The sequence below is a fragment of the Myotis yumanensis genome, unplaced genomic scaffold, assembly GCF_028538775.1.
Source record: "Myotis yumanensis isolate MYYU_CA2020_CCGP unplaced genomic scaffold, mMyoYum1.0.hap1 SCAF_2, whole genome shotgun sequence".
Taxonomy (NCBI): Eukaryota; Metazoa; Chordata; class Mammalia; order Chiroptera; family Vespertilionidae; genus Myotis; species Myotis yumanensis.
Window position 1 is genome coordinate 136648460 of NW_027223753.1, and position 13028 is coordinate 136661487.

Consider the following 13028-nt stretch of genomic DNA (forward strand, 5'->3'; position numbering starts at 1 on the left):
ACCTTACAAAGTGATCCCCCAATAAGTCTAGTAGCCCTCTGATACCACACATAGTTATTACAATAGTATTAACTATATTCCCTGTGCTGTACTTTACATTCCCATGACTGTTTTTATAACTGGCAATTTGTACATCTTAATTCCTTCACCTTTTCTGGATGAGCATTTTTGAGTGTGTTTTTCAAGTGTAGAGATTCAAATGAACATATTCTTAATATAACAATTTGTATATGAATCTTTTGAGCAGTGTACATAAAGAACCTTTCAGTGTTCACTTTAAACACGGAAACTGTCTTATTTTAGTAATTATTTTTATTTCAAAAGAAACTATGGTTTTTATTTTTCAGTGTTGAAAATGAGCCCATGAGTACAAGTCAGAAAAAGGAAAATGTTCTTTCATCAGAAGCAGTAAAGGTATAGTTTTAAATACATGTTTTATATCAAGCAAATATTTTTCTTCATTTCTGCTCATTCTTATTTTTTAGATTCTGTCATCTCATTTTATATTCCCAAAAGAGCACTTTATGTGGAAATCCAGCCCAGCTCTGCCAGACATTTGCATCTGGGGGTGGGGTAAAGGTGGGGGGAGAAGGGCACCGAAGGAGTTGAAAGAGTGGGGGGTTCTTATCCCAGCTTGTCCACTAACTGGCTGTGTAGCCTTCACCTGAGGTGGTTAACTTCTTTGTGCCTTAATTTTCTAATCTGTAAGTTGGATCACAGCCTCTTTCTCTAGGAAGATCTTTCATTTATGTTGTATTTTCTCAAGTGCTGCTGACGACCAAAGGTGCTTTTGAGGGTAGAAGTTAACAACATGTTCTCACATGGCATTAGTATGTAATGATATATTTGGTTAGCTCACATATGAACTGGCTTTCTTTGCTTCTGAAGTGTATAAGCTGTACACCTCCCTAGATAGTTGTGGACAAGTGTGGTTAAAAAAAACTTGAAAATCACTAAACCTTGTAACATTTCTTTTCACTCATGGGGATTTTCTATAAATTAGATGTTGGTTTTGTTTGGTGATGTGAGGCCAGGGATGTGCTCACATTTTGGTAGCCGTCCAGCATTCGTAGAGTTTGATCCCAGTTACTTTCTTTATATCTGAGTTGTGACAGTCGGTCAGGGAGAAAGGGTGTGCTTTCCACGGATTTTAGGGTAGCTTAGCTTGGTCAGTGGAAGGACCAAAGAGTCATCTGAATTCTTCATTACTGATGTGGGCACTTTTAAACATTATGTAAGGTCCAAATGCAATAGATATGGTCAAGATAAAGCTGTTTTCGTTCTTTAGTCCTGCCTTCTCCATCATTGTAAACAATATCAATATTATTTGAAAGAAAAAAATCAATATCTGGGTTTTGTTTTAGAACTTTAATGAAAGAATAAATCAGGATCACCTTGCTTCCCTTATCTTTCTTCATTCCTTTGTGAGTTTGGCTACAAAATCCTGCCCCCAGGTTTTATAACATCTCCCCCCTCCCCTTTTGCAGTCAGTTGTTAGCCAACCTGCTGCTTTATTACTGCACATACTCTATAGCTTTCTTCCTCTCCTTTTTCAAAATTCTCACTTCCAATTCAAAATGCTCACTTCCAGTGCTATACAGGCAGCCTTGCCCTTGAATGGCTTCACAGGAGGTGTTACTTGTGAGATCTCAAACTTCGAAGTTTCTTTGGCTGCCAACTCTTGTCATTCCATCTCTTAATCCCTCATGGCCTCTGCCCCCACCCTTGACCTTCACCAAACCTTCCTGTTCTTGTTCCCTTCTCCCTTCTTGGTGTCTGCTTGTTTCTCTACTCAGCCTGTAACCTAGAGTGTACTGCTTCAGCTCTAATCTCACTGTGAAAAACCAGTCTCCAAACTTGGCCTTCAGGTGTTTATTTCCAGTAGTGCTACTTTCCACCTGCAGAGATTTCATCTAGAAAGCCACATCTTTGTGGATTCAGTAAATATATATGATGGGTGGATATAGTGGCCAGGCCTCCATGATTACAATCTTTTCTATCCCTTCTTGTTTTGAGTGCCCAGGACAGTTCAATTTGGGATCTAGGCCCTCAAGTAAATATGACTCATAGTCATGAGACTGTTTCTCTTTATGATTTGAGGCCTATAAGGTACTTATACCCGGGCAGTCCAGCTACCTTTTATAGAACAGGCACCATGGAACTCTCACAGGGGTAGCCTGAGCATTTGGCCTATGCATCATCTTCGGACATCATTACATTTTTATTTCTTAAAATATCACTTATATGCTATACAGTCGTGCGCCACTTAGTGGCAGATACATTCTGAAAAATGCATCATTAGGCAGTTTTGTCATTGTACGAACATCACAGATGCACTTACACAAACCTGGATGGTAGCCTACTGCTCACCTAGGCTGAACGGCATAGCCTATTGCTCCTAGGCTACAAACCTGTACAGCATGTTACTATACAAAACATAAGATTAAATCAAGCTCAGTCCAAGATGATGAAATCAGGATATGTAAAAACCACATGAGATTACTGCCAGTATAATATGACATACTCTTTTTTTTATATTGATTTTAGAGAGAGAGGAAGGGAGAGAGAGAGATAGAAACACTGATTTGTTGTCCACTTATTTATGCATTTGTTGGTTGTTTCTTGTATGTGCCCTGACCAGAGGTTGAATCCGCATCCTGTCATACCAGGACAGTGCCATGACACACTTTTACAGCAACCTTTTTTTTTTTAAATAAGAAGAAAGAATGCACTCTAAAACAACAATAAAAAGTATAGTAAATACATAAACCAGTAGCATAGTCATTTATTATCATCAAGTATTATGTACTGTACATAATTGTATGTGCTGTACTTTTAGACAACTGGCAACGCTTACAGCAGCATCACCACAAACATGAGTAATACATTGCCCTACAGTGAGGGCTACAATGCCAGGTGATAGGAATTTTCAGCTCCATTATAATTTTACGGCACCACTGTAGTATATGCGGTCCATTGTTGATTGCAACGTCGTTATTCAGTGCATGACTATACACATTTTGCTGTTTTGCTAACATTAGAGCTATTTGTTACACTTGCATCTGCTATTCCACTGTAATATGAATATTTTTTATATTAATCAGGTTGTTATATCTAGCTGGCAAAACTTACAGGTAGTCCACATTCTACCTTTATTTCTCTGTAGGTTCTACAATCTTCTATTGCAGCTTTAGACTCTTGCTGCTTTCGTGTCTACTGTTATTTAAAAGAGGGACATGTTTTAAAGCCCTGCTCCCTTCTACCTACGTCAGAGGGATAGTCATCCCCTTCTCCCTTCTAAGGCTAAACTCCCTAAAGACCCCACCAGTAGTATTGTTCACATAATTCCTGCCTTCTCGTGGGCCTTGTCTTGACTGCATCCATCCTTCCATCTTCACTGGCTTCTTCTATTTCTCTCTAAATATATAAAACACAATTGTTTTGTGTTTGTTTTATTGCTTTTTTCATTTTAGGGGTCTGGGTTTCTTTCAGTCTATTTTTTTCTTCACTCCTACCTATTACCCAAACATTTCTTATGAAAGTCGGTCTTAATCACTGTTTAATTCTTTTTTTCTCTCTGCCCTCTCCCCCCTCCCTCACTGTTTAATTCTTAATGCTTTCTCTTTTTTTAAACTTTTATGGGTTTTTTTATTTTATTTTGTTGTTGCCAGTATCACAGATGTCTCCCATTTTCTCTTTTTTTGCCCCACTCCACCCAACCCTTGCCCTACCCCAGGCCTTCCCCATGCTGTTGTTGTCTGTGTCCATGGGTTATGCATATATGCACATATGTTCTTTGGTTAATCTCTTCCTGTGCCCTCTCCTACCAAACCCCTCCCTCACTGAGATCTCTTGTTCTGTTCCATACATCCATACCTCTGGACTTATTTTGTTGATTAGTTTATTTTATTCTTTTTTAAAAATATATATTTTATTGATTTTTTACAGAGAGGAAGGGAGAGGGATAGCGAGTTAGAAACATCAATGAAGTGCCTCCTGCACACCCCCTATTGGGGATGTGCCCACAACCAAGGTGCCCGCAACCAAGGTACATGCCCTTGACTGGAATCGAACCCAGGACCCTTCAGTCTGCAGGCCGACGCTCTATCCACTGAGCCAAACTGGTCAGGGCTTATTTTATTCTTTAGATTCTACATATACGTGAGATCATATGATACTCGTCTTTCTCTGACTGGCTTATTTCGCTTAGCATAATAGTCTTCAGGTCCATCCATGCTATATCAAAGTGTAAAAGTTCCTTCTTTTTTATAGCTGCATAGTATTCCATTGTGTAAATGTACCTCAGCTTTTTTATCCACTCATCTACTCATGGGCACTTGGGCTGTTTCCAGATCTTAGTTATTGTAAATTGCGCTGCTATGCACATAGGGGTGCATATAGTCTTTCTGATTGGTGTTTTGGGTTTCTTATGATATATTCCCAGAAGTGGGTTTGCTGAATCAAACAGCAGATCCATTTTCAATTTTTTGAGGAATCTCTATACTGTTTTCCACAGTGACTGTACCAATCTGCATTCCTACCACCAGCAGCATACTAGGGTTCCCTTTTCTCCACATCCTGGCCAGCACTTAACATTTGTTGATTTGTTGATGGCAGGTGTGAAGTGGTACCTCATTGTAGTTTTAATTTGCATCTCTCTGATGATTAGTGACCTTGAGCATATTTTCATGTGTCTATTGGCATCTGTATGTCCTCTTTGGAGAAGTCTATTCAGGTCCTTTGCCCATTTTTTAATTGGATTGTTTGTCTTCCTGGTTGTGAGGTGTATAAGTTCTTTGTATATTTTTAAAATTAAACCCTTATCAGATATATCATTGGCAAATATGTTTTCCTATCAGTAGGTTCCCTTTTCATTTTGTTCATGGTTTCTTTTGCTGTGCAAAAGCTTTTTAGTTTGATGTAGTCCCACTTGTTAATTTTTTTCTTTGTTTCCCTTGCCCTAGGTGATCTATCAGTAAAAATACTTCTACATGAGTGACTGAGATTGTACTGCCTTCTTTTTTAAAAAAAAAATATGTTTTTATTGATTTCAGAGAGAGGAGAGGAGAGGGAGAGAGGCATAGAAACATCAATGATGAGAGAATCATTGATTGGCTGCCTCCTGCATGCCCCCTACTGGGGATCGAGCCTGAAACCCAGACATGTGCCCTGAGCGAGAATCGTACCATGACCTCCTGGTTCGTAGTTCGATGTTCAACCACTGAGCCACACTGGCCTGGCTTTACTGCTTTCTTAATGCTTTCTGACTCCTGCCTTTCCCCTAGTCCTCTCAGGCATGGGAAACCTAGTACTGTCCTGGCACATGTGTTATAGATACTCAAGTAGTTGTTAAATGAGTGAAGGTCATTCCACGAATCTGGTGGCTCCTTGTTAACCACATTCAATGCCTTTTTCTTAAAAAAAAAATTTTTTTTATTGATTTCAGAGAGGAAGGGAGAAGGGAAGAGAGATAGAAACATCAATGATGAGAGAGAATCATTAATTGGCTGCCTCCTGCATGCCCCCTACTGGGGATCAAGCCCCAAACCCAGGCATGTGCTCTGACCTGGAATCAAACTGTGACCTCCTGGTTCATAGGTCGGCGCTTAACCACCAAGCCACACCAGCTGGCGGGTCTCTCAATGACCTTTTCTTAAGTTCTTATTTTATTTCATCAGTTGGGACACTTGATTTTCCAAGTCTTGCCTCCTTTCCAGAAATTTTTTTTTTTATCTTTGCTTCCATGATATTGTACTTTCTGGTTTCAATTCCTGCCTCTGGCCATTTCCTTCAATTTCCTTCACTGATTCTCTTCTGGCTAAATTTCCATTCATGTAGATGTTTCTCTAAAACCCTCAGCCCTCCTCAATGTCAGTCTTCTAAAGTAATATTTTCTTTTTAAAAAAAATATATATTTTATTGATTCTTTACAGAGCGGAAGGGAGAGGAATAGAGAGTTAGAAACATTGATGAGAGAGAAACATGATCAGCTGCCTCCTGCACACTCCCCACTGGGGATGTGCCCACAACCAAGGTACATGCCCTTGACTGGAATTGAACCTGAGACCCCTGAGTCCGCAGGCCGACACTCTATCCATTGAGCCAAACCGGTTAGGGCTAAAGTAATATTTTCAATGTTATTGCTTCATCTTTTGGCTCTTAGATCTCTACCCAACATCCCTCTTGAACTCTAGAATTGATTGTCAGCATTTCAGCCATTTGCATACAGATGGCTTTTGATACCTCAAATCCTGTCTGCCCCAAAGTGTCTCAGTATCTTCAGAGGTGTTCTCCCTCTCTTTCTTTCTACCTCTCTCTCTCTCTATATATATATATATATACACACACACACACACACACACACACACACACACACGAGGCCCGATGCACGAAGATTCATGCAAGAATGGGCCTTTCTTCCCCAGGCTGCTGGCACCGCCTTGGCTCTGGCTGGAGCTGCCTTTCTGCCTTCGTTCTGGCCCAGAGCTGCCTTTCCGCCTTGCCATGCTGCTCAGAGGCCGGGAGTGGCTGGGGTGGTGCAGAACACCTGCATCGTTGCTATGGTGATGATGCAAGTATCCTGCCCGACCCCTGGCTGCTTGGCGCCCAAATATTCAAGTTAACCCACCATCTTTGTTGGGTTAATTGGCATACTCACTCCTGATAGGCTGGTGGGCATCGTGAAGATACAGTCAATTTGCATCTTTCTCTTTTATTAGTGTAGATTTGGTTGGGAGGTAGAAGTGGTGGAAGATACAGAGGATTGTTAAACTGCTTGAGATGGAGAAGAACCCTGGGCTCAAGTACTTCATTTGGAGGGTTTCATCCACACTCTTTACTTTTAACCCCACCCCTCACGCTGCCTTCAGTGGTGCTTAGTGTCCTTCGATATGAGCTTTTTCAGGTTGTCTGTGGGTGGACTGTTTGGCGTATGACCAAAGTCCCTGTTGCAGACACAATGGTGGAAGCTTTCATTGGTCAGTTACTGTGACTCCATCTGCCTTTGTCTTCTAAACCTTTTCTTAAATTTCTTATCTGCCAATATCTACTCTCTTCCTTTCTTTGTACTTATAGCTTGAGAAAGCCGTCCCTTTACTATCATTTTAGAGTGTTTCGTATAAGAAACAAAATCAATATGTGTGTTTTATCTACAGTGTTAATCAGAAGTTTTATCTCTTTTTATAGTAGAAGAAAGTGAATCTCAGATTGTCATTTGACAAAACTCGCACTGTGGGGGAGGCAGGAGAATTCAGATGCAGTTCTATACCATCATGTGCCCATTTCTGAATATAATTTATAAGATAGATTCATAAACTAAACTTGTCAAAAAGAAATCCTATTGAAAAATTAAAAGCTATGGCAGTAAGTCAGTTTTCAGAAATGAGTCATGAGCTAAATAAAATGAATTAAATCTGGACCATAGGTAATAGATTCTCCAATCCAGGCCTAAATAAATTGATAATGATTAGGTTTGTTCTCAATAGATTGGCATCTGCTTTATATGAAATTTAACTCTCATCCCACTTTAGAATTGTTGCCCATAACTAATCATACAGCTTTGATGAAGGTTCTGGCGCCTTATGAAAAACAGTGGCTGATATATGCCTGTGATGTTTCTATGGATGGATCATCAAGGGGTATCAATCTGGTGCACATTACTGATAGTTATTTATCGTTCATAACGCTTACGTTTAATCTTCCCATAAGTAAGTCATTTACTACAAAGAACTACACACTTTTTTTATTGTTGCCACTGTTTATTGATGTATAAAGATATGCCTGGCTTATATGGTTCAGTGGTTAAGCATCAACCTATGAACTGGGAGGTTGCGGTCAAATCCCGGTCAGGGCACATGCCTGGGTTGTGGGCACGATCCCTGGTAGCGGGGTGCAGGAGGCAGCCAATGGATGATTCTCTCTCATCATAGATGTTGCTCTCTCTCTCCCTCTGCCTTCCTCTCTGAAGTCAGTAAAAATATATTTAATAATTAAATTAAATTAATACATAATAAAAATAGAAGAATTGTAGTTCAAGATCATCTCACTGAGGAAAAAAAATAGTCACTAATTATTCTTTAAATTAATGCCTATATTGAGAATACAGTACTGTTTAGTAAGATAAACATATCAAATATATGCATCTGTTCATATTTTGATTTGTATAACTCTTCTTTCCTTATTGGTCTTTTTCAACTCTTTCTCAGCCAGAGGTGAAACGGTAGTCAAATTAAATGTATTAAATGTTCTCTTGGTTAGGGGAAAATTTGTTACTGAACTAATTTTAAAAACTAATTATGACCTTAATAAGTGCTTGCTATTATTTTTCTCAGTAATACAGATATAAGAGCAGCAATATGATATCAATTTAATACAGAGATTTTCTGTTTCTTTTTTCAAGCACACAAACACTTTAAAAATTTTTTTTCAATTATAGCTCTGGCCAGTGTGGCTCAGTTCGCCGAGCATTGTCCCATGCACCAAGAGGTCACTGGTTCTATTCCAGGCAGGGCACATGCCTGAGCTGCATGCTTGATCCCAAGTTAGGGAGTATGCAGGAGGCAGCCAATCGATATTTCTCTCTCTCTCTCTCTCTCTCTCTCTCTCTCTCTCTCTCTCTCCCTCTCTCCCCCTCTCTCCCTCTCTCTCCCTCTCTCTCCCTCCCTCCCTCCCTCTCCCTCTCCCTCTCCCTCTACCCCTCCCTCCCTCCCTCTCTTTTCCTCTCTCTCTCTCAACAATCAATAAAAACATTTAAAATTTTTTTTCAACTATAAATTCTTGGAATTTTGTGTATAAACAGATTCAAGCAGAGCTGCCCTGTTTCTGATAGGAATGAACTGCCTGGAGCCCCACAGTCAGCCACTATTTTCTGCCTCTGCCAACCATAGCACCTTTTTGGAACAGTTTTAAAATTATATGTACAATGATGGGAAGAACACAGTCTTTGAAACCTGACATATCTGGACTAAAATCCCAGATCTTCAAGTGGTGGCAGCTTTGTAACATTGAAAAATATACTTAACCTCTCGGAACTTTGGCTTGCTGATTTGTAGTAGGTGCTCAGTCCTTATTTCATCGGAATGTTGTTGAATTAATTGAGGTAACGTGTATAGCAGTGCACTATGCCTGATAAGTAGGAACTCAGGAACAGCTGTCTTTTTGCCATAGAAAGTCTAGCTGAAACTTTGCAATAACTCTTTGCTTGAGAGTGGTACTGATTTTTTCTGGATGAATAGTATAGAAATCAGCTATTAGAAACATTGATTCTCTATAATATTTGAAAAGAAGGCATGCGAGAAGGTATACACATTGAACTTTAGCTAGCAGTCAAAAGTCCCCACCCCTGTTGCTTTGTGAAGTCGGAGTGCTGTCAGGATGCCTGAGGTGGAGACTGCACTGTGTCACTGTGCAGTTCAGATGTCGAGAGGGACAGCCAGGGCTTCATCCTGTCAGTATGGCTGGTGCCGGTCTGGGGCCTTGATATCTCAGAATTTGGGGGTGTTGGATATATTGTAAGGTAACTGGTTTTGATTTGCAGCAGCGCCAGCCTATCATAGGCCTAGAGAGGTCCTACTTTGTGGTGTGATGGAGTCCCTTATCAACGTGGAAACTAGATGAGTCATGCACATACTCTAGATTTCTGGGAATGAATTTACCTCCATGAGTGCCAGACATGGAGAACATTAAAGGGGACTCCAAAAAGCTCTCATAGAATTAAAAACATCTCTTATTCTGGCCCAGCGTCTTTATACCATGACAGGAAGGAATGGCTTTCCCCCTGTTCTGTCATTTTGTTCCTTCCTCTTCTCACCTTCCATACCTGCCCTGGGGGATTTGGTTGCTACCTACACCTGAGCCCAGTGGTTCTCAACCTTCCTAATGCAACCCTTTAATACAGTTCCTCATGTTGTGGTGACCCCCAACCATAAAATTATTTTCGTTGCTACTTCATAACTGTAATTTTGCTACTGTTATGAGTCGTAATGTAAATATCTGATATGCAGGATGTATTTTCATTGTTACAAATTGAACATAATTAAAGCATAGTGATTAATCACAAAAACAATATGTAATTATATATGTGTTTTCCGATGGTCTTAGGCGACCCCTGTGAAAGGGTCGTTCGACCCCCAAAGAGGTCGCGACCCACAGGTTGAGAACCGCTGCCTTAGCCTATGACAAAGCTCATATCTGTCCCTCCACTCCTGAGCTTCAGGGTGATAGAACCAATTTGTGGACTGGCCTTTCCTGGGAATGTTACTGGGTATGAGATTGGACATACTAAAAAAATTGAGTTTCATGTATTTCATCTTAATTTCCTTTTCTTTCTGAATTCCCTATCCTGCTAAAGTGTGCCACGAGTTGCCCAATCTTCACATCTGGGAATGATTCTACAATTTTTTCCCCTCCTCTTGTGCCAAGGCCCATCAGCAGCCCTTCTTTCCATACCCATTGCTACATGTAGCTCAGACTTTTCTTACTTAGATCAGCAGTTTTTACCTATTATTTTCCCCTGACACATATGATAGATGACTGCCCTGGGTCACCTGGGGTTAAGGGTTAGCACACTATATATAACTATATCATCTTATCAGAAATTACATGGATATGAAAAATTGAAAGTAACAGCACAGATATATAACCTTGATTCCATTCTACAGCATCTAAAAAAGTGAGATTTTACCTCTTTAATCAATTTTATAACAAATTACTTGTGACATCTCAGCACTGATCACAACACTGGTGTCATGACGTGAAAGTTGCAGGAAACTTACTCGTTATGTTAAATGATAACCAGCTTAGGGCAAAATAGGTGATGGCCAACCTGCTTACCTGTTCTAATTTTTTACTGAAAAAAAATTATGTGATAAAAATATAATGTTACCTTTCAAGCAAAATTACTTAACAACGGGGGGAGGGGGGATAACTAGCTCATTAACATTAGTGGTAAAATCCATTTACTGAAAAATATTGTTGAGGCAAATATGTCAGTAGTCTATACTGAGTTAATCAGACAGTCAACCACAAACCAAATTCATTATGATAAAGGTAAATAAAGAGTGATTTTTATTCAGAAATTTAGCACTATGTAAACTATAGGTAACTCAAGATATCAGTAATAATAAACTGTTAATAAAAACTTTCCTCAAAATTGAGGAAATTTCAACTCTTGATGGTGGAATTTCAGTTATTAACAAATTTGCCAAGTAATGTGTTATAGCCAGATATCTTAGAAAACAAACTAGAATTCTCTAGTAAGCAGCTGGTTTTTATATATGAATACCATATTTTAGTAACTGTTAATAATTGTAGGTAATATTCCTATTTATGATGAAAGCATGTGAAATTGTTGCCTTCACCTTGTGGGGGTGGCAGGGAAAACAAAAGATCTTTGGGGCGTCCATTGGAAGATCATATATAGGCATTTTCCATCCTGAAAAAATTGAGTTGTAGTAGGAATTTCCCAGTCAACGAGGGTGAGAGATAAGTGGTGTCAGCAGAAGGAATAACATGTGCAAAAAAATGCTATGGTCAGAGAGGGAGGGAAGGAGAGAAGGTGGGGCAGGGGAGGGGGGGAATGAATGAGAGTGCATATGCTGGCATTAGACATTGCAGGCATAGTGAGTGACAGGAGACAAAATCGGAGAAGAACACAGGCGCTAGATCCACCAAGACCTTGAATGCTGTGCTAGGGAGTTTGGATTTTATCCTGATGGCTCTTGGAGGCCTTTAAGGATGGTCAAATTTGAATTCTAAAAGATTGCTCTGGCCTTTGTCTGGAGGTTAGACTGTGGGATTGGAAACAAGTTAAGTCCCTGCTGGCAGTCTTCTGAGGGACAGGGGACAGTGTCCTGATGTTCTGTCTGACTTATTTAACAAATGGGAATGTTGTAGTTTACAGAAAATGGAAGAATGGAGACATATCATGGTCAAGGTCCATTGGAATGGACTGAGTTTGAGAGGTTCCAGTGAAGCATGCAAGTGGATATGGAAGTCTGGTTGATAGCTAGATACACAGTCTGAGCTGAGAATACAGGTCTGGGAATCATCTGATTAATCGAATCTGGGAAAGGAGATTTCATGAGGAGATAATGAAGGTATCAGTGAAGCACGATATATAAGGGATGGCTGGAAGAATGCAAACTTGAAAGAGATAGAGTATTCCAAAAGGAAGAAGGGAAATCTCAGAGTGATGACGTAGAAGCCAAAGGAAGGCTAGTTTTCAGGAAGAGAATCCGTCTCACATTCTGTAAACACATCCTGTAAAACCAGGACAGAAAAATAACCTCATTGAATTATCGAGTGGGGGCATTGTCTCTGAGACAGATAATGGTCACGGCACATTGAGGAGGAAGCCAGAATGCCAAGGCTGGAAGAGTGATTGGGAGGAAAGGGAAGGACATGGCGAGGCTGCTAACTCCTGTTTAAGTAGGTTGGCGGTGAAGAGAGGGAAGGCTGTGAGGTAGGTTTACAGAGGGGCAGGTGCTGAGCTGAGGTTCCTGAGGAGGCGGGAAGGATTATGAAGTGGTGCCCTGGTGGAGGAATTAGCCATGGTGAGGAGTCCTTCCCCCCTTCATTGTGAGGGTGAGCGAAGGATTTACAGGTGCTGCAGCTGTGGTGCAGGTAGGGGGGAGGTGGAGTCAGAGCTAGAGGGAGTGTCTCCATGAAACAGAAGGTAGGACCCTCTGCTGAGCAAGCGAGTGGGATAGTGGAGGAGGTAGCTTAAGGGATGTGGGAAAGCTTAAAAATAGCTGCTGTGGAGAACGGGGGAAGATTGCAGACTGGTTTCCAGCAGGGGCTGTAAATTGTGAATTGTTGGCAGTCTAAATCTGCATAGCTGTGCATATTCCTGTGGGTTTCTCAAGCAAGGCTCATTCACTCATATGGAAAAGATCAAACTGGAATTTTTCTGGGTGGGGATGACCAAGGGACAAATAAAAGAGGCTTTGAGGTTATGGGCCTCAAATTAGATGTTTGGATAGAAAAGGTAAGAACATTTGTAGGAACTGAAAGGGATAGAGTAAGAAAGG

At 40.4% G+C, this 13028-nt stretch overlaps 1 protein-coding gene across 2 annotated transcripts in view; it reads left to right on the forward strand.

Annotated features, from left to right (window-relative positions):
* Positions 1 to 13028, forward strand: part of CRYBG3 (crystallin beta-gamma domain containing 3) — a 148842-nt gene that overhangs the window by 29087 nt on the left and 106727 nt on the right. For both annotated transcript variants that reach the window (XM_070406050.1, XM_070406052.1), the window contains exon 2: positions 348 to 414. In XM_070406050.1, the coding sequence (XP_070262151.1) occupies positions 348 to 414 (67 nt within the window). The remainder of the gene's footprint in view (positions 1 to 347; positions 415 to 13028) is intronic.